This window comes from Ranitomeya variabilis, chromosome 6, assembly GCF_051348905.1.
Source record: "Ranitomeya variabilis isolate aRanVar5 chromosome 6, aRanVar5.hap1, whole genome shotgun sequence".
NCBI classification, from domain to species: domain Eukaryota; kingdom Metazoa; phylum Chordata; class Amphibia; order Anura; family Dendrobatidae; genus Ranitomeya; species Ranitomeya variabilis.
The window spans coordinates 335,265,658-335,287,783 of record NC_135237.1 but is presented as its reverse complement, the minus strand read 5'-3'; the positions used below and the strand labels follow the sequence as shown (position 1 = coordinate 335,287,783).

Here is a 22,126-nt window from a genome sequence, read left to right as displayed (position 1 = left end):
TAGGCCCCTGGTGATCATATAACGCCGTTGGAGTCCCCCATGAGGTGAATCTGGCATTACTTTGTATTTTCTCCTTTTACATCTACATCTATACAGTGCCCCATAGCAACCTCACATCCATGCCACCTTATACTCCCCTCAGCAGTTATAACAGTCACATGCTGATATATGGCCCTGCTCACACCATATCCAATATGGTATATCATAAAGTGATCTATAGTTCACACTTAGTCCCTTTAAAGGGAACCTGTCCCCCCCCCCCCCTCAGGCGTTTGTAACTAAAAGAGCCACCTTGTGCAGCACAAATGCTGCATTCTGACAAGGTGGCTCTTTTAGTTATGCTCCCTGCACACGCTGAAATAAACGTTTATAAAATGTGCCCCCTCTTACCCTGAAATAGTCCCGGAGGCGGGACTTTCCTTCCTAATCAGACGCAGCACAGCCATCACTCCGGGCGCTGCCTCCTCTTGCTTCATTATCGTCCCCGGCGCCTACGCATGAAGTTTTTTTTTCGGGCGTGCGCAGTTGCGCTGCCCTTCGTACTTACAGCGCAGGCGCCGAGGACGATAATGAAGCAAGAGGAGGCAGCGCCCGGAGTGATGGCTGTGCTGCGTCTGATTAGGAAGGAAAGACCCGCCTCCCTGGCGATTTCAGGGTATGAGGGGGCCCATTTTATAAGTGTTTATTTCAGCGTGTGCAGGGTGCATAACTAAAAGAGCCACCCTGTCAGAATGCAGCATTTGTGCTGCACAAGGTGGCTCTTTTAGTTACAAACACCTGAGGGGGGTGACAGGTTTCCTTTTACAAGCGGTCAGGAGTCTATTACGTGTGCACATAGCCTTAATCCGCGATAAATCTGCAGCAACAACGCAGTGTTTTTGCCCTGCAGATTTATCAAATCTGCTGCAGAAAAATCCGCAGTGGCCAAGAATACGTGTACACATAGCCTTAGGGTATAGCTCCACGTTCAGGATTGCATCAGGATTTGGTCAGGATTTTCCATCAGTATTTGTAAGCCAAAACCAGGAGTGGGTGATAAATACAGAAGTGGAGCATATGTTTCTATTATACTTTTCCTCTGATTGTTCCACTCCTGGTTTTGGCTTACAAATACTGATGGAAAATCCTGACCAAATCCTGATGCAATCCTGAACGTGGAGCTATACCCTAATATTCTCCACCTGAGGATGCGGATAACCTGCGTTTATCTACAGCCCATATAGTGTGGACGCTTACATTGTCCACGATTCAAAGTGTGAATACCACAGCACATCACGAGGTGGCGCCAATGACACCCAAACGATCAGTGCGCAGCTGCGAATACCACACACGGCGCATGCGCGTGATCTGGCACTGCTCGCGCTTGCTCAGTACGAGGGGGAATCCGAGCTGCATTCGGTGGCTGGGCTGAAACAGGATGGCGACGTCTCTCGGGTCAAATACTTACAACCGGCAGAACTGGGAGGACGCGGTGAGTGACCGGAGGGGCACGGGGGTCGGCGACTGATACTGGCGCGCACAGCTGTGTGAAACCTTGAGTAGGAGGCGAGGCATGGTGGTGGAGATGGTGGTAGTAGTAGTAGGCCGGGGCTGCTTACAGTCACCAGGGAAGACGGCAGTGATAAGTGTGTGCGCGCCTCCTGGTGTATATAGCATAGACGGGGAGGAAGTCATACACCATCACTAGTATGGAGACCCCCATCCTGAGAATAAGGGGCCTCCTGTGTACAGCATAGACGGGGAGGAAGTCATACACCATCACTAGTATGGAGACCCCCATCCTGAGAATAAGGGGCCTCCTGTGTACAGCATAGACGGGGAGGAAGTCATACACCATCACTAGTATGGAGACCCCCATCCTGAGAATAAGGGGCCTCCTGGTGTACAGCATAGACGGGGAGGAAGTCATACACCATCACTAGTATGGAGACCCCCATCCTGAGAATAAGGGGCCTCCTGGTGTACAGCATAGACAGGGGGAAGTCATACACCATCACTAGTATGGAGACCCCCATCCTGAGAATAAGGGGCCTCCTGTGTACAGCATAGACAGGGAGGAAGTCATACACCATCACTAGTATGGAGACCCCCATCCTGAGAATAAGGGGCCTCCTGGTGTACAGCATAGACGGGGAGGAAGTCATACACCATCACTAGTATGGAGACCCCCATCCTGAGAATAAGGGGCCTCCTGTGTACAGCATAGACAGGGAGGAAGTCATACACCATCACTGGTATGGAGACCCCCATCCTGAGAATAAGGGGCCTCCTGGTGTACAGCATAGACGGGGGGAAGTCATACACCATCACTAGTATGGAGACCCCCATCCTGAGAATAAGGGGCCTCCTGTGTACAGCATAGACAGGGAGGAAGTCATACACCATCACTGGTATGGAGACCCCCATCCTGAGAATAAGGGGCCTCCTGGTGTACAGCATAGACGGGGAGGAAGTCATACACCATCACTAGTATGGAGACCCCCATCCTGAGAATAAGGGGCCTCCTGGTGTACAGCATTGACGGGGAGGAAGTCATACACCATCACTAGTATGGAGACCCCCATCCTGAGAATAAGGGGCCTCCTGGTGTACAGCATAGACGGGGAGGAAGTCATACACCATCACTAGTATGGAGACCCCCATCCTGAGAATAAGGGGCCTCCTGTGTACAGCATAGACAGGGAGGAAGTCATACACCATCACTGGTATGGAGACCCCCATCCTGAGAATAAGGGGCCTCCTGGTGTACAGCATAGACGGGGGGAAGTCATACACCATCACTAGTATGGAGACCCCCATCCTGAGAATAAGGGGCCTCCTGTGTACAGCATAGACAGGGAGGAAGTCATACACCATCACTGGTATGGAGACCCCCATCCTGAGAATAAGGGGCCTCCTGGTGTACAGCATAGACGGGGAGGAAGTCATACACCATCACTAGTATGGAGACCCCCATCCTGAGAATAAGGGGCCTCCTGGTGTACAGCATTGACGGGGAGGAAGTCATACACCATCACTAGTATGGAGACCCCCATCCTGAGAATAAGGGGCCTCCTGTGTACAGCATAGACGGGGAGGAAGTCATACACCATCACTAGTATGGAGACCCCCATCCTGAGAATAAGGGGCCTCCTGGTGTACAGCATAGACGGGGGGAAGTCATACACCATCACTAGTATGGAGACCCCCATCCTGAGAATAAGGGGCCTCCTGTGTACAGCATAGACAGGGAGGAAGTCATACACCATCACTGGTATGGAGACCCCCATCCTGAGAATAAGGGGCCTCCTGGTGTACAGCATAGACGGGGAGGAAGTCATACACCATCACTAGTATGGAGACCCCCATCCTGAGAATAAGGGGCCTCCTGGTGTACAGCATTGACGGGGAGGAAGTCATACACCATCACTAGTATGGAGACCCCCATCCTGAGAATAAGGGGCCTCCTGGTGTACAGCATAGACGGGGAGGAAGTCATACACCATCACTAGTATGGAGACCCCCATCCTGAGAATAAGGGGCCTCCTGTGTACAGCATAGACAGGGAGGAAGTCATACACCATCACTGGTATGGAGACCCCCATCCTGAGAATAAGGGGCCTCCTGGTGTACAGCATAGACGGGGGGAAGTCATACACCATCACTAGTATGGAGACCCCCATCCTGAGAATAAGGGGCCTCCTGTGTACAGCATAGACAGGGAGGAAGTCATACACCATCACTGGTATGGAGACCCCCATCCTGAGAATAAGGGGCCTCCTGGTGTACAGCATAGACGGGGAGGAAGTCATACACCATCACTAGTATGGAGACCCCCATCCTGAGAATAAGGGGCCTCCTGGTGTACAGCATTGACGGGGAGGAAGTCATACACCATCACTAGTATGGAGACCCCCATCCTGAGAATAAGGGGCCTCCTGTGTACAGCATAGACGGGGAGGAAGTCATACACCATCACTAGTATGGAGACCCCCATCCTGAGAATAAGGGGCCTCCTGTGTACAGCATAGACGGGGAGGAAGTCATACACCATCACTAGTATGGAGACCCCCATCCTGAGAATAAGGGGCCTCCTGGTGTACAGCATAGACAGGGGGAAGTCATACACCATCACTAGTATGGAGACCCCCATCCTGAGAATAAGGGGCCTCCTGTGTACAGCATAGACGGGGAGGAAGTCATACACCATCACTAGTATGGAGACCCCCATCCTGAGAATAAGGGGCCTCCTGTGTACAGCATAGACAGGGAGGAAGTCATACACCATCTCTAGTATGGAGACCCCCATCCTGAGAATAAGGGGCCTCCTGGTGTACAGCATAGACGGGGAGGAAGTCATACACCATCACTGGTATGGAGACGCCCATCCTGAGAATAAGGGGCCTCCTGGTGTACAGCATAGACGGGGAGGAAGTCATACACCATCACTGGTATGGAGACCCCCATCCTGAGAATAAGGGGCCTCCTGGTGTACAGCATTGACGGGGAGGAAGTCATACACCATCACTAGTATGGAGACCCCCATCCTGAGAATAAGGGGCCTCCTGTGTACAGCATAGACGGGGAGGAAGTCATACACCATCACTAGTATGGAGACCCCCATCCTGAGAATAAGGGGCCTCCTGTGTACAGCATAGACGGGGAGGAAGTCATACACCATCACTAGTATGGAGACCCCCATCCTGAGAATAAGGGGCCTCCTGGTGTACAGCATAGACAGGGGGAAGTCATACACCATCACTAGTATGGAGACCCCCATCCTGAGAATAAGGGGCCTCCTGTGTACAGCATAGACGGGGAGGAAGTCATACACCATCACTAGTATGGAGACCCCCATCCTGAGAATAAGGGGCCTCCTGGTGTACAGCATAGACAGGGAGGAAGTCATACACCATCACTAGTATGGAGACCCCCATCCTGAGAATAAGGGGCCTCCTGTGTACAGCATAGACAGGGAGGAAGTCATACACCATCTCTAGTATGGAGACCCCCATCCTGAGAATAAGGGGCCTCCTGGTGTACAGCATAGACGGGGAGGAAGTCATACACCATCACTAGTATGGAGACCCCCATCCTGAGAATAAGGGGCCTCCTGTGTACAGCATAGACAGGGAGGAAGTCATACACCATCTCTAGTATGGAGACCCCCATCCTGAGAATAAGGGGCCTCCTGGTGTACAGCATAGACGGGGAGGAAGTCATACACCATCACTGGTATGGAGACGCCCATCCTGAGAATAAGGGGCCTCCTGGTGTACAGCATAGACGGGGAGGAAGTCATACACCATCACTGGTATGGAGACCCCCATCCTGAGAATAAGGGGCCTCCTGTGTACAGCATAGACGGGGAGGAAGTCATACACCATCACTGGTATGGAGACCCCCATCCTGAGAATAAGGGGCCTCCTGGTGTACAGCATAGACGGGGAGGAAGTCATGCACCATCACTAGTATGGAGACCCCCATCCTGAGAATAAGGGGCCTCCTGTGTACAGCATAGATGGGGGAAGTCATACACCATCACTGGTATGGAGACCCCCATCCTGAGAATAAGGGGCCTCCTGTGTACAGCATAGACGGGGGAAGTCATACACCATCACTAGTGTGGAGACCCCCATCCTGAGGATAAGGGGCCTCCTGGTGTACAGCATAAACAGGGAGGAAGTCATGCACCATTACTGGTATGGAGACCCCCATCCTGAGAATAAGGGGCCTCCTGGTGTACAGCATAGACAGGGGGAAGTCATACACCATCACTAGTATGGAGACCCCCATCCTGAGAATAAGGGGCCTCCTGGTGTACAGCATAGACGGGGGAAGTCATACACCATCACTAGTGTGGAGACCCCCATCCTGAGGATAAGGGGCCTCCTGGTGTACAGCATAGACATGGAGGATTCATACACCATCACTGGTATGGAGACCCCCATCCTGAGAATAAGGGGCCTCCTGTGTACAGCATAGATGGGGGAAGTCATACACCATCACTGGTATGGAGACCCCCATCCTGAGGATAAGGGGCCTCCTGTGTACAGCATAGACAGGGAGGATTCATACACCATCACTAGCATGGAGACCCCCATCCTGAGGATAAGGGGCCTCCTGTGTACAGCATAGACAGGGAGGATTCATACACCATCACTAGCATGGAGACCCCCATCCTGAGGATAAGGGGCCTCCTGTGTACAGCATAGATGGGGGAAGTCATTCACCATCACTAGCATGGAGACCCCCATCCTGAGGATAAGGGGCCTCCTGTGTACAGCATAGATGGGGAAGTCATACACCACTAGTATGGAGACCCCCATCCTGAGATTAATGGGCCTCCTGGTGTACAGCATAGACAGGGGGAAGTCATGCACCATCACTAGTATGGAGACCCCCATCCTGAGAATAGGGGGCCTCCTGGTGTACAGCATAGACGGGGGAAGTCATACACCATCACTAGTGTGGAGACCCCCATCCTGAGGATAAGGGGCCTCCTGGTGTACAGCATAGACATGGAGGATTCATACACCATCACTGGTATGGAGACCCCCATCCTGAGAATAAGGGGCCTCCTGTGTACAGCATAGATGGGGGAAGTCATACACCATCACTGGTATGGAGACCCCATCCTGAGGATAAGGGGCCTCCTGTGTACAGCATAGACAGGGAGGATTCATACACCATCACTAGCATGGAGACCCCCATCCTGAGGATAAGGGGCCTCCTGTGTACAGCATAGACAGGGAGGATTCATACACCATCACTAGTGTGGAGACCCCCATCCTGAGGATAAGGGGCCTCCTGGTGTACAGCATAGACATGGAGGATTCATACATCATCACTGGTATGGAGACCCCCATCCTGAGAATAAGGGGCCTCCTGTGTACAGCATAGATGGGGAAAGTCACACACCATCACTAGCATGGAGACCCCCATCCTGAGGATAAGGGGCCTCCTGTGTACAGCATAGATGGGGGAAGTCATACACCATCACTGGTATGGAGACCCCCATCCTGAGAATAAGGGGCCTCCTGTGTACAGCATAGATGGGGGAAGTCATTCACCATCACTAGCATGGAGACCCCCATCCTGAGGATAAGGGGCCTCCTGTGTACAGCATAGATGGGGAAGTCATACACCATCACTGGTATGGAGACCCCCATCCTGAGGATAAGGGGCCTCCTGTGTACAGCATAGATGGGGAAGTCATACACCGTCACTGGTATGGAGACCCCCATCCTGAGAATAAGGGGCCTCCTGGTGTACAGCATAGACAGGGAGAAAGTCATACACCGTCACTGGTATGGAGACCCCCATCCTGAGAATAAGGGGCCTCCTGGTGTACAGCATAGACAGGGGGAAGTCATGCACCATCACTAGTATGGAGACCCCCATCCTGAGAATAGGGGGCCTCCTGGTGTATTGGGGTGCTGGCTGACAGATCCTCTGGCAAAATGGCTTTTGGGCATGTCTGACTGTCTGACTACGACTTGCCAATCGCTGGGGACATGTCAGACGGCGGCTTTCTCATAGAGAACACAGGACTGTTGGGCCCAGCGAGCGCTCCTGTGTATGGGGTATTTGGCTGACATGACTGTCGGGTGATGAAGTATCATTTGGCCTACAGCCATGTTAATGTGTATGGCAGACTTCACCGGCAGGATCAGCACTGAGGAATCCCATTATAAAGCCTTGTGGTCTGTAAGTTCCTAGGAGGATCAGTGATTACCCCATGTTTTCTTTTATAACTGGAACCTCGAGAACAGCCTTCGATTTCATTACACAGTCTGGGTCCAGCATGCTCTATTTCCCGTTATGTCTAATTACTTCCAGTTAGGAATAGCTCAATCTAAATGGAAACTTCCAGTATTTGGTGTTCATGTCCAGATCCTTTTAGGCTATGTTCACATGTTGCGGATTGGGGTGCAGAATTTTCCGCACAAAATCTGCATCTCCTGACAGAAAACGCAGGTGCATATTTGCCGCGGAATTGATGTGGATTTTGTGTGGATTTTCTGCGTTTTTTACCCCTGCGGATTTCTATAATGGAAGGGGTCAGAAATGCTGCCGATACGCACAAAAGAAGTAGCATGCTACTTCTTTTGATCCGCAGCGGTTTTCATGCAGATTTTCCCGCACCATTAGCACAGCATTTTTTTTCTCTATTGATTAACATTGTACTGTAAATCACTTTGCGGAACTGCAGCGTTTCTGCGCGGAAAAATCCGTTGCAGATCCACACTAATTCCTCATCATGTGAACACAGCCTTAATGTGCTGCAAGTATAAAAAAGAGATAAAATGTGCCCCACCATGTTCAGTATCATTAAGGCTGAATTCAGATTTCCGTGACAAACAGTTCGTGTAAAAAAACGACCTGCGGACTCCTTACCTAAACTCAATAGGTTCATCTATGAGGGCAGCATGGTGGCTCAGTGGTTGGCACTGTTGCTGTGCAGCGCCCTTATGTTCAATTCCCATCAAGGACAACATCTGCAAGGAGTCTGTATCTTCTCCCCGTGTTTGCGTGGGTTTCTTCCGGGTTCTCCGGTTTCCTTCCACACTCCAAAGACATACTGATAGGGATTCTAGATTGTGAGCCCCAATTGGGACAGTGATGATTATGTCTGTAAAGTGCTGCAGAATATGATGGCACCACAGTAAATAATCTGTGCCTATATGGTTTTTGGATGTGTGAATTCGGCCTTAGGGTCCATACACTGAAGGTACCTTCACACGAAGCGACGCTGCAGCGATAGCGACAACGATGCCGATCGCTGCAGCGTCGCTGTTTGATCGCTGGGGAGCTGTCACACAGACCGCTCTCCAGCGACCAACGATGCCGAGGTCCCCGGGTAACCAGGGTAAACATCGGGTTACTAAGCGCAGGGCCGCGCTTAGTTACCCAATGTTTACCCTGGTTACCAGCGTAAAAGTAAAAAAAAAAAACAGTACACACTCACCTGCGCGTCCCCCAGCGTCTGCTTCCTGACACTGACTGAGCTCCGGCCCTAACAGCACAGCGCTGACGTCACCGCTGTGCTTTCACTTTCACTTTAGGGCCGGCGCTCAGTAAGTGTCAGGAAGCAGATGCTGGGGGACGCGCAGGTGAGTATGTACTGTTTGTTTTTTTTACTTTTACGCTGGTAACATCGGGTTACTAAGCGTGGCCCTGCGCTTGGTAACCCGATGTTTACCCTGGTTACCAGTGTAAAACATCGCTGGTATCGTTGCTTTTGCTTTCAAACACAACGATGCACGGCGATCGGACGACTAAATAAAGTTCTGGACTTTATTCAGCGACCAGCGACATCACAGCAGGATCCTGATTGCTGCTGCGTGTCAAACTAAACGATATCGCTAGCGAGGACGCTGCAACGTCACGGATCGCTAGCGATATCGTTACAAAGTCGTTTCGTGTGAAGGTACCTTGAGTGTTGAGCGTTCCTAGGAAGGCTTGTTTCCAGATTTAGCCAATGAGAACAATCTCCCCATGAGTGAGCTAAATGCTCCTTTGTTCTGTGGAATGCATTTTAAGCATACTGTACTCAAAAATCCTCATTTTCAGCAGCACATCGTCCTGTGTAATCAGTAATGTGCTGCTGAGAATCATAATGTTCAATGCACAGTGATCATATTACCGATCTTTCTGTGTGCATGGGAGTCCAGGCGGCCAATGTACATGCACCCTAAATTATGATGCATGTAGACAAGACGCTCACCAGAAAACAAGCGTTTATTGGAACACCCGCTCTGGTTTATCCACATTTTGGCAGCGCCCCTCTGAAGCTGGGAAGCCTACACTCTACTTTAGAGACACAATGATGTGGGTGAGGAAATACTCCTGCTTGCCTGAGATTTGCAGAGAGCTGATGACTCTGACCATTGAAAATCGTCATGCCCACAGGGGAGTGATAACATGCTGTGAGGACCAACTAGCCTAATTAGCATAGAAAAAGCAAAGTTTATAAAAACTTCTAAACATGTATTTAGGTGATAAGCAGTAAGCACTATAAAGGGCTGGTTACGCAGGGAAATTAACAACAAACATACAAATGCTGGCGGGCATGGGGGAACTATAAAAACGCAAAAAAAACGCTTACATATGCCTCCTATTATTTACAGTGTATTCCGCATTTCTTGTGCAAATGTTGCATTTTTTTTCCGCGAAAAAAATCGCATCGTGGAAAAAAAAGCAACATGTTCATTAAATTTGCGGAATTGCGGGGATTCCTCACACCTAGGAATGCATTGATCTGCTTACTTCCCGCACGGGGCTGTGCACACCATGCGGGAAGTAAGCAGATTATGTGCGGTTGGTACCCAGGGTGGAGTAGAGGAGACTTTCCTCCACGGACTGGGCACCATATAATTGGTAAAAAAAAAAAAGAATTAAAATAAAAAATAGTCATATACTCACCTTCGATGGCCCCCGGAGTCTTCCCGCCTCAGCAGTGCATGCTGCCGCTTCCGTTCCTATAGATGGTGTGTGTGTGAAGGACCTGCGATGACGTCGCGGTCACATGACCGCGACGACGACGCGGTCACATGACCGCGACGTCATGGAAGGTCCTGCACACACACACCATCTATAGGAACGGACGCCGCTGAGGAGATCGGCTGTCTGCAGAGGGTGAGTATAACCATTTTTTAATTTTTTTTATTATTTTTAACATATCTTTTTACTATTGATGCTGCATAAGCAGCATCTATAGTAAAAAGTTGGTCACACTTGTCAAACACTATGTTTGACAAGTGTGACCAACCCGTCAGTCAGTTTTCCAAGCGATGCTACAGATCGCTTGGAAAACTTTAGCATTCTGCAAGCTAATTACGCTTGCAAAATGCTAAAAAAAAAAAACGGAAAAAAAAAATGCGGATTTCTTGCAGAAAATTTCTGGTTTTCTTCAGGAAATTTCTGCAAGAAATCCTGACGTGTGCACATACCCTCAGGTTCCCTTTAAGCCATCAGTGTGTGAACAGGCTGGTAAATGAACTCTGAACAACTTGGGGTCTGTGCACACGTTGCAGATTTGGCTGCGGACTGGTTGCTGCAGATTCACAGCAGTTTTCCATGCGTTTACAGTACCATGTAAACTTATGGGAAAACAAAATCCACAGTGCCCATGGTGCGGAAACGCTGCGGTTTATTTTCCGCAGTATGTCAATTCTTTGTGCGAATTCCGCAGCGGTTTACACCTGCTCCTCAATAGGAATTCGCAGGTGTAAAAACGCAGTAAATCCACAGGTAAAACGCAGTGCGTTTTACCTGCAGATTTTGCAAAAACGGTGCGGAAAAATCCACACATGAATCCGCAACGTGTACACTTAGGCTTATTATACAGAGGGTTAGGGCTTGTTAAGGCATATGGCGTGAAATCAACACCTCTGAATGAACCTTTAGTCCTAATGACTCACCCATGGCCAATTCCAATATCTATGGGCAAAGAAAGCAAGCTATCTATGATATGCTGAAGCCAGCAACCAGACGGCTGGGGCATAACCATTCAGTACATCAGTGTCCCCCATTATCCACCAGCGCCTGCTCCATGTCCACAATTGTGTGATGCTTCTGTGTCTGACATTGGCTGATATGACACTTACTGATACATGAATGTCTTTTCAGGACTTTCCAATTCTTTGTCAGACATGTCTGGGAGAAAACCCGTATATCAGGATGGTAAGTTAACCCCTCAAAGGCCGGTAGTTGAATTGTCTATTTGCGGCTTTGTTTGCAGTTGTGACGTACATACACAAGCTGCATAACACCGCTCTGTTAGGGTACTGTCACACCGTGCAATTTTCGTCGCTACGACGGCACGATCCGTGACGTCGCAGCGTCGTATGAGTATCGCTCCAGCGTCGTAGACTGCGGTCACACTTTGCAATCACGGCGCTGGAGCGATGCCGAGGTTCGCTGGTAACCAGGGTAAACATCGGGTTACTAAGCGCAGGGCCGCGCTTAGTAACCCGATGTTTACCGTGGTTACCAGCGTAAAAGTAAAAAAAAAAAAAAACGTACATACTTACATGCGTCCCCCAGCGTCTGCTTCCTGACACTGACTGAGTGCAGCCGTACAGTGAGAGCAGAGCGCAGCGGTGACGTCACCGCTGTGATCTGCTCTCACTTTCCGGCCGGCGCTCACAGTCAGAGCGGGAAGCAGACTGCAAGGGACCTGACAGACATCAGATGGTGAGTATGTACGGTTTTTTTTTTGTACTTTTACGCTGGTAACCACGGTAAACATCGGGTTACTAAGCAAGCGCGGCCCTGCGCTTAGTAACCCGATGCTTACCCTGGTTACCAGCGAACGCATCGCTGGATCGCTGTCACACACAACGATCCAGCGATGACAGCGGGAGATCCAGCGACGAAAGAAAGTTTCAAACGATCTGCTACGACGTACGATTCTCAGCAGGGTCCCTGATCGCTGCTGCGTGTCAGACACTGCGATATCGTAACGATATCGCTAGAACGTCACGAATCGTACCGTCGTAGCGATCAAAATTGCACTGTGTGACAGTACCCTTACACGTGGCACCTGTTAAGTACAAGAGTGAAGACCCCGTTTCATCGAGAATGGCTTTCCATACTCCAAACTTAGTGAATAGCGAGCTGGAGTAAGATTCACAAACAAATATGCACCTTTTAATGAATTTGGTGCATCTATTGGCTTCTGTGCCCCGCTACATCGACGTAATCCAGTCAGGTGCAGAATTACATTTGTCGTAATTTCTGCCACTTTTGTGATGTAAATTATGGTGAGTTTGGCATCCGTTCTCCCACATCCCCTCCTGGCAATGCTGCCCAAGTTTTAGAAAAAAAGTCGTAAAGTCTTTGTGCAAACTCCGAGTCACATGGAAAATGTTGCTACATAGAGAATAATGGCAAAACACTGTGATGAATCTGCCCCAGTGTAACCCTAAAGACAGTATGGTGGAAGGATTCACACATCTTCTGTGTTCTCGTTTCATTCTTCGTTTTGGCTTTACAAATACTGACCCACAGCCCTCTGTCATAGTGGCCTAGGGAGCCACAGTTACCTTGCAATTGGGGCTATAGCACAGTCTGTGCTGGGGCGAGGACAGTGAGTACAGGCAGCGTGGGCTAATTTCATACTGACTCAATCGTCCTTTTAGTTATTTTTTTTATTGTGCGTTCTTTTGAAGTTTAGCACATAATGGGGGACATCTTTCCCTGCATATGACTTACAATTACGCCACGTCTAGTGATGAGCGAATATACTCGTTACTTGAGATTTCTCGAGCATGCTCGGGGGTCCTCCGAGTATTTTTTAGTGCTCGGAGATTGTTTTTCTTGCTGCAGCTGAATGATTTACATCTGTTAGCCAGCATAAGTACATGTGGGGATTCCCTAGCAACCAGGCAACCCCCACATGGACTTATGCTGGCTAACAGATGTAAATCATTCAGCTGCGGCAAGAAAAACTAAATCTCCGAGCACTAAAAAATACTCGGAGGACCCCCGAGCGTGCTCAAGAAATCTCCAGTACCGAGTATATTCGCTCATCACTAGCCACGTCGTATTCCGGTATATGGATTGGGCTTAGGAGCTTAGCATGTCGGGTCAGAGATGCTGGCTCTGTTACATAGCTGACATCCTCCTGCAACAGCTCGAACTTTCTCCTAATGCTGCAGTTTAGGGCTGGTGCAGACTGCCGTATTATCGTTCTGTGTGCGATCTGACAAAACAGTGGATTGCACCCGGGCCGGTGTTCGTCTATGGGGTCGTGTACATGGACATTTCTTTTCTTCAGAAAGAGCCCGCCTGAGGAAAAAATCGCTGTATGCCTGAGTTTGATCCGATATTCGGATCGCTCTCAGCTTTGCAAGTCAGTGAGTGCGTGGAAATCATTCAACTGCATTTGGATGACAGCTGACTGCAGTCTGATTTCTGCACACTGACAGAATGGAGACATTTTTTTCTCCATCTTCTCATCCAAGAGAATCGGGTCTCTCTGATCAGCGTGTAATTTATATAATTGGCCCGATTCTCTTGGATGAGAGAATCTACCGGCATCTGCACAAGATCTCAAACTATTTAATTACCCCTGTCAGGTCAGTGGCAGTTAACCTCTTCACAGCCTTTGACGTACCCATATGTCGTGATCTGATAGGGCTTCACAATATTTTTAACTTATGGGTATATCACGGCGATTGTGCATTGCTCAGGAGCGGTGCCCTAGTGATCGCCGCCAGGAGCTTGGCTTCAGTTATAGCTGACACACGACTGTCATCTCTTCTTCCCTTCTGAGCCCTGCCGTGTATCCAAACAGGTGTTTACACCCATATAAGGGCTATCTGCTTGCTCAAGAGAAATTGCCCTACAAATTGTATGGTCCAGTTTTTTTCATGTTAACGCTGTGAAAATGAATAATTTGAGGCTAAATCAATATTTTGGTGGAAAAAGTACAATTTTTATTTTTTCCTTCCACATTGCTGTAATTCTCGTGAAGTCCCTAAATGAGTTAATGAACTTCTTGAGTGTGGTTTTGAGCACCCCGAGGAGTGCAGTTTGTAGAATGCTGTCACTTGGGTATTTTGTGTCACATAGGCACCTCCAAGTTACTTCAAAAGTGATGTGGTCCCTAAAGAATTGGTTTTGTAAATTTTGTTGGAAAACTGAGAAATTCCTAACAAAAAAAAAGTTGAAAAAATGATGCTGATGTAAAGTAGGTATGCAGGAAATGTTATTATAGGGAACCTGTCAGGTCCCCCATGCCCTGCAACCCAGCAGCATTCAGCTATGTGTGATTAAACTCCCTCCCTAACAAGCCCTGTATTCAGTTCCATGCTTTATTGGCCTCGATGGGGCGTTCGTTCCCCGGACTAGTCAGCCCCTGTATGCGTGATAGTATAATGTATCGCCAGTCCATGCAAATCTGTGCACGCGCGCTGCTCATTCAGGCAGTGTCACTGCGTCTCTGAGCCAGGTGTTAGCTTCTTGACCGGAAGCCATATTCGAAACCTCAGGACATGCATTGAGTGACGCTGGAGGGGTTAAATAATGCAATCGCCAATGACAATCAATAGGTTGTCACAGCAGTCAAGAGTTTGCTGAAGGCCCCCACAGCTGCCATCGTTATCCTGTGAAACCCAGATCTATTACGGTAGTTTGTAGAACAACTGAATGCAGGTTTAAGTCCATGAAGGGGCTAAAAATAAAGTTAAAAAAGTTTTACAAAATATGGAGAGAAAAAAATATAAAAATTCAAATCTTCTCCCATCCCCTTTTGCCTCTTGAATAATAAAATTAAAAAACGCGTATGTGGAATCGCCACATGTGTAGGTCAAAGTATTAAATTAAGCTGTACGGTTAACACTGTAAAGAGAAAAGAATCGAAATGGCAGGAAGTTATTTTTTTAGTTGCCTAGACGTGCTGAATATGAGCATTAGAAAGCTACAAACACATTGTATGTACCCCAAAATGTTATCTCTAAAAAGACCAGGTCGCAATGCAAAAAACAAGCCTTCACTCGGCTCCATCAAAGGAAAAATGAAAAGGTGACAGGTTGCAGTAATTGGCCACACAAACCAATTGTTTTTGTGTTATAAATTTCCCCCAAAAAATTTCACCACTTGAATGAATGAATAACTAAAAATTATATATATTGTTTTGTATCATTGTAATCCTGCTGAAATGGCGCAGGGAGAATTGTGCTGGCAACTGAATTTTACCCCAGTGAACACTGGAGAAAAAAAATATATATATATCGGAGTCGTGTTGGAGTGGGATTACACCATTTCACCACACTTGGAATTTTTTTCCAAGTTTTCCCACAACTTGTATGAGAAAATGCATGGTGTAATTCAAAACATCTCGTCCTGGAATAAAACAATGTGTGGGCGGAAAAATAAAGAAAGTTATGGCTCTTGGAAGAAGGTGGAAAATTATACGAAACAAAAAAATTGCCCAGTCGAGCGAGGATTATAAAGGTGTCTTTTGATCTCCTGTTCTTACCTAACATTAGGAAGTGTATTACAATGCCTAAAAAGTTGTGTTGGTGTAATTTGTGCCACATTTATTAGTTTTGATAAATGCAGAATGGTGTCAAAGGGAGTACACTAACGACTGTTTTATTTGCTCCTTTTTTTTTAATTTCAGACCAAAGAAAAATATGGCAAAGAGTGCAAGGTAAGAGAAATGATTCCACTTCAGTTATGGGCTGTGGTTGGCTTAGACATTGGCTTTTTTAATCTTTTACTAATATATTCCTCAAGTAGAACTGACTGAATGCTATATAACATAATATGTAACATTATTATAAAATACTGACACCACGTGGTCTAATTCAGCTAACTATATACCGTACATTCTGGAACCTAAAAGTGACCCTGTTACTATCGCTAGTGCAGAGAGAGAATAACTGTTCTTTTAATGGTAATCTTACTATGTCCAAGTCTGGTATGATATGATTGCCCCTTACCTGGCGATCTTTATATTATTACCACCATCACAGAACAACTGTCTGTAAGAACATCCGTTCATTGACTGTAGAGCTGCATAATTATTTATTCTTTTTCTTTAGATATGTGCGCGTCCATTTACAGTATTCCGATGGTGCCCAGGGGTGCGAATGCGCTTTAAGAAAACAGAAGTGTGTCAGACTTGTAGCAAGTTAAAAAATGTCTGCCAGACCTGCCTTCTAGACCTGGAATTTGGTAAGTAACTTTTTGGCAGGTTTGTAGCTTTTAATTCACTTCTGTCATAAGGAAGCTTACACACTGAGTCAGATTTAAAGTGTCCTAAAAAATACTTTGGATATACACAGTACACTTGCTTTTCAACTATTGCAACTATACCGAAAAAAAAAATCTGCAAGTTGGACTTTTGGTCTACTCACCAATTTTACTGAGAACTGAACACCTGACTTGCTGCTGTAGGATTCTCTGTGTTGCGAAGAGTTAATGAGTTTATGCCCATCTTCATAGATGGATATTGTCCGACAGTGCTTGTAAAAGAATAAATATCACTCCTTCAATTTACAGCTTATTACTAGCGATAAGCGAGTGTGCTCGGATAACGTGTTATCCAAGTATGCGCGTGTGTTAGAGTATCTTTGGCATACTGGGATAATATTATCAAGCTGCCTCCACTGCATGTCTCGCGGCTGTTCAACAGCTGCAACACATGAAGGGATTGCCTAACAAAGAGGCTATCCCAAACAGCCGCGAGACTTGCAGCCACGGCGACTCAAACTTCGTATTTGAGCACGCCGCAGATACTCAACACACGAGCATGCTTGGATAACACGTTATCCGAGCACACTAGCTCATCACTACTTATTAACATTTCTCCTTCGCCTCATTGGTGACACAGGACCATGGGTTTATGCTGCGGCCACTAGGAGGCTGACACTAAGTAGACACAAAAAGATTAGCTCCTCCTCTGCAGTATAAACCGCACACACTGGCTCCAGCTGAACCAATTCAGCTTAGTATCAGTAGGAGGCACATGGGTCTGATTTTCAGACCACATTTATAACTTTCTTATTTTACTTTTTCTTTTCATTTTAATTTTTACTTCAACATCTTCAATGGATTTCAGGGGCGACGGATCCCTTAAGGGTTCTGCTCTCCCCAAACCTACAACAGGCCGGAATGTCGAGTGTCACCTCCACGTACCACCTCCTTCTCCGTTACCTATGGCATGCGCATGCCTGAGATTTTTTAGGGGCGACGAGACCCTTCAGGGCACCGATCTCCCCGCACCTACAACAGATGTGAACATTGAGTGTTGCCTCCATGTAATCCCCTCTGAATTCAGGCTTATACAGCCGGGCTAACAGCCCTGTCCCATCCGGGGGGATTAACCCCTTGGATGTCTAGAGGCTCTGCTAGTGTCCGTGCGGCCCCCATGGTATCGCCACTGATTGAACAGCGGCGATAGGAGTGCGGACAGTCCCTCTACACCTCTATGTCAAAGAGATGGTGGATTGAGGGTTCTCTGCACCGTCCAAGCTGCAGCTAACCTGTACAGCGAACAGTCCACCTGCGCTATGGCGGTTTCAATACCGGGACGCACACCTTTGGTAAGTGTGGGTCCGGGCAGCTGTATGGTGAGCGTGGCAGCCTCCGGCGGAGGGCTCATGTAACAGCCCATGCAGCGCGACCTCCCCCTGTGTGCATGCAGCCGGTGTATAAATTTAGGCCCCGATTTGGGCCTACTCCACGCTGCATTCAGAAGCTCCGCCCCTTTTCCATGACTCTCACGGCGGAGCGCTGCCTATCGGGGACATGGTGGCACCAGCTCAGCCTTCCTCTCTGGCGCTTCTCGCACGCTTCAAGACTTTCTCTTCCTGATCTCGGCAGCCATCTTACCCGATATAGCGGCGCTGGCTCTGCTCTCTTCCTGGCGTCTCGTATACTACGAGACTTCCTCTGTCAAGCCTCGGCACGCAGATCCACGTGCAGCCACCGCACACAGCGAACGCTTTCATCAGGCGGCATACAGCCTGCTGGTGCCTCATCAGGAAGATCACTCAACACGGCCACAGGAACTGGGTAAGACTGGGCTACAAAATGTACAAATCATTGTCCCTTCTCTGCCTTATAGTTTCTGGGCCTTAAAACACACTGTCCTCCCTATTGGGGCACATCAGCGAAATCAGGAACATTCTAAGGTACACCATGCCTAAATCTGCTAAAAAGGCTACCAAAACACATACTGTGTTTTTCACCTCTTGTACCACCTGCCAGTCTGCGCTACCAGGGGTTACAGAGTACGCCACTCTGCAAGGCCTGTGACCTTGACTGTGCTTAGGAGCCCTCTGCCACCACCGAGCCCAGTATACCTAGCCCCCCCTGAGTGGGCTTTGTCACTGTCGCAGTCCATGGCCTTTCTGACTAGAGCAATTGAGTCTCTCCAAGATCCCACCACGGGTCGGGCATTTTTCTGCCTGTCTTGGAAGGTTCCTCTACCTCACAGGAACTGTCAACCAGCAGGGGCCGTACTCAGTCAAAAACTCCAGGCATCTAGGAAACGGATACATAGCACGTCTCCCGGGCCTTCTCACACCTCGGCATCAATGAGCTCCATTTCCCGCTCCCCCTCACCCGAGGTTCGTAGTAACCAGGACTCTCAGTCCGATACTGATGTGCCGCTTAATTTAGATTCTCCGGACTATCAGGTGACTGTTGACAGTCTCATTGAGGCCGTCAACTACAATTTGAAGATTGATTAGGACTCTTAATTCCACCCGGACCATGCGATGTCTTTCAAAAGGACCAGGGTCTCTCATAGGGTTTTTTCCGACCATCCCGAATTTCAGGAAACAATTTGGCGGCATAGGGAGCGACCGGACAAACGCTGCACAGGTCAGAAGGCGCTTGAAGCGAGAGAACCCATTTCATCGGAGGAGTGGGCCGAATCTCCCCCAGTTGATCCACTGGTATCACGCCTGTTCATCAAAATTCTCCTATCCTTGCCAGACGGTTCTTCTATCAAAGACCCCATGGACCGTCAGAGATTCTTGCCCGTTCAGTTTTTGAAGCATCAGGCTCGACGCTTTCTCCCACCTTCGCCGCAACATGGGTAGCTAAAGCGATGGTCTCTTGGGTAGATACATTAATCAGAACCATCCAGGATAGTGATCTCTCCCCGGAGGCAGCGGATCTGGCAAATCAGATCTCCATAGACGAGGACTATTTGGTGCACGCTTCCCTGGATGCAGCGAACTTTGCCGCGCTTGCAAATGCCATCTCCATTAGACGGGCATTGTGGCTCAGGGAATGGCGAGCAGACTCTGCCTCTAAAAAATCCCTAACATCTCTGCCTTTCTAGAGCGGTCGTTTATTTGGAGAAATGCTGGATCAGCTTATCTTAGATGCCACAGAAGGAAAAAGCTAATGTCTCCCCCAGCAGAGGACTCGACGACCTTTTCGTTGGCAAGAGCCGACGCGTTTCCGATCCTTCTGCAGCAATCCCGTTCGGTCCAATACAGCTACCTCTTCGTGCTCGGGATGCTCTTCCCATGGAGGCAGGGGCCCCCTAGGTTCTTATAAGTCCAGCCTGTCATGGAAAAACTGTCTCAAAAAATCCAAATCTAAGGGAACCAGATCCCACAGATTCTCAGCTGAATGACTCGCGGCATTACCCAGTCGACCCCGGCAGAGTAGGCAGCCGTCAACTCCTATTTTGCCATAGCTGGCTCATCATCGTTCACGACCAATGGGTCAGGAACCTGGTGTCCTCCGGTTACAAAATAGAATTTCATTCCCATCCTCCAGCACGATTATTTTCCCTCTCGTCCTCCCAAAACAAAGGCACAGGCACGGTCCTTCTACCGAGCCATCGATTTGCTACGCCAAAACAGGGTCATTATTACGGTCCCAGAGAAAGAGAGGTTCGAGGGATTCTACTCGAACCTATTTGTGGTTCCGAAGAAGAACGGAACAGTGCGACCTATTCTTGACCTGAAATTCCTAAACAAGTTTGTCAAGTCCGACATTTCAGGATGGAGTCCCTCTTATCATTTCTTCGATGGAATCAGGGGAGTTCCCCGCATCCATCGACATCCGGGATGCTTATCTGCATATCCCAATCTTTCCCCCTCATCAAAGCTTCCTGCGCTTCGCCATTCATGAACATGTTCAATTTGCAACTTTGCTTTTCGGTCTCGCCACCACTCCAAGAGTGTTCACAAAGGTCATGGCGGCGGTCATGTCCATTTTGCACTCGCGGGGGTAGTCGTTTTGCCTTACCTAGACGACCTCCTAGTCAAGGGCCCATCATTTCAAGCATGCGCGGGAGTTCGTCCGTATCACTTTGGACACACTTTCTTGCCTGGGCTGGTTGATAAATTTAGACAAATCTTCCCCGATCCCAGCTCAAATTTCCTTCTTGGGAATGACCCTGGACACCTCCCGAAGGTTGGTGATTGTACTTCGAGACAAGGTCTTAGCCCTTCAACAGGGAGCCATGGCACTCTGTCGCTCACGTCCTCTCTCCTTCCGATTCGGCATGAGGGTCCTGGGCAAGATGGTAGCAGCAATGGAAGCAGTTCATTTCGCCCAGTTACACCTTCGGCCTCTACAGCATGCACTTCTAGGAGCTTGGGACAGGAGCCCGTTCTCTCTTTACCGACTATGTCACTTGTCTCCGTGGTTCAAGCAGGCTCTCAGGTGGTGGAAGATGCGGTTGTCTCTCACCCAGGGGAGATCTTTTCTGGCTGCCACCACCGACAGCAGTCTTCTAGGCTGAGGGACTGTCTTTCGACATCACACTGCCCAGAGACGCTGGTCTCCTCGGGAGGCTCTTCTCCCAGTCAACATTCTGGAAATCAGGGTTTTTCAATTGACCCTGCGACGGTTCCATCATCTCCTTGCGGGGCGCCCCATTGAATAAAATCGGACAACGACAGCTGTGGCATATATCAACCATCATGGGGGCACCCGCAGCAAAGCAGCAATGTGCGAGGTGAAACACATTCTTAGTTGGGCCGAGAGGAATCACTCCTCCACCAAGGTCTTGCTTCTGGGGAGTGATCTCTGCATTAGGAGATTTTCCAGCAGATTTGTCATTGCTGGGGGACTACGGACGTCGATCTGATGGCATCAAGACTAAACGCCAAGGTGCCCGAGTTCATAGCTCGGTCACGGGATCCATAGGCCATCGGGGCGGATGCTCTGGTACTTCCTTGGCGTTAGTTTCGCCTTCCATATGTGTTTTCCCCACTTCCCTTGCTCCCGAGGGTCATCAGAAAGATCAAGATGGAAGGAACCTCGGTGATCCTAGTAGCCCCGCCCCAGATTGGCCACGCCGGGTGTGGTACTCAGAGCTGGTGCAGCTCATTGCTGACGTTCCCCGATGACTGCCGGATCGCCCGGACTTGCTCTCTCAGGGCCCAATTTACCACCAGAACTCAGGGGCTCTGCTTTTAACGGCATGGCTGTTGAATCCTGGGTCCTAACCCATGCTGGGTTCTCCCCATAAGTGGTCTTCCACCATGATTAACGCTCGGAAGCCTACTTCTGTCCGCATCTATCACCGTACCTGGAAATCATTCTTCGCTTGCTGTAGGGTCCGTGGTCGTTCTCTTGTTTTCTCCGTTCCGGCCATTCTGATGATTCTTCAGGCTGGTCTGAACTCAGGCCTAGCGCTTAGTTCCCTCAAAGG

At 48.8% G+C, this 22,126-nt stretch overlaps 1 protein-coding gene across 2 annotated transcripts in view; it reads left to right on the top strand.

Annotated features, from left to right (window-relative positions):
• The first annotated feature begins 1,262 nt into the window (after window positions 1-1,262).
• Window positions 1,263-22,126, top strand: part of RBM22 (RNA binding motif protein 22) — a 35,511-nt gene continuing 14,647 nt past the window's right edge. Inside the window, exons 1-4 of one of the 2 annotated variants that reach the window (XM_077269820.1) lie at window positions 1,263-1,471; window positions 11,614-11,667; window positions 16,115-16,144; window positions 16,539-16,671. In XM_077269820.1, coding sequence (XP_077125935.1) covers window positions 1,418-1,471; window positions 11,614-11,667; window positions 16,115-16,144; window positions 16,539-16,671 — 271 coding nt within the window. In that variant the 5' untranslated portion in view covers window positions 1,263-1,417. The remainder of the gene's footprint in view (window positions 1,472-11,613; window positions 11,668-16,114; window positions 16,145-16,538; window positions 16,672-22,126) is intronic. The other variant, XM_077269821.1, reaches the window with a different exon arrangement.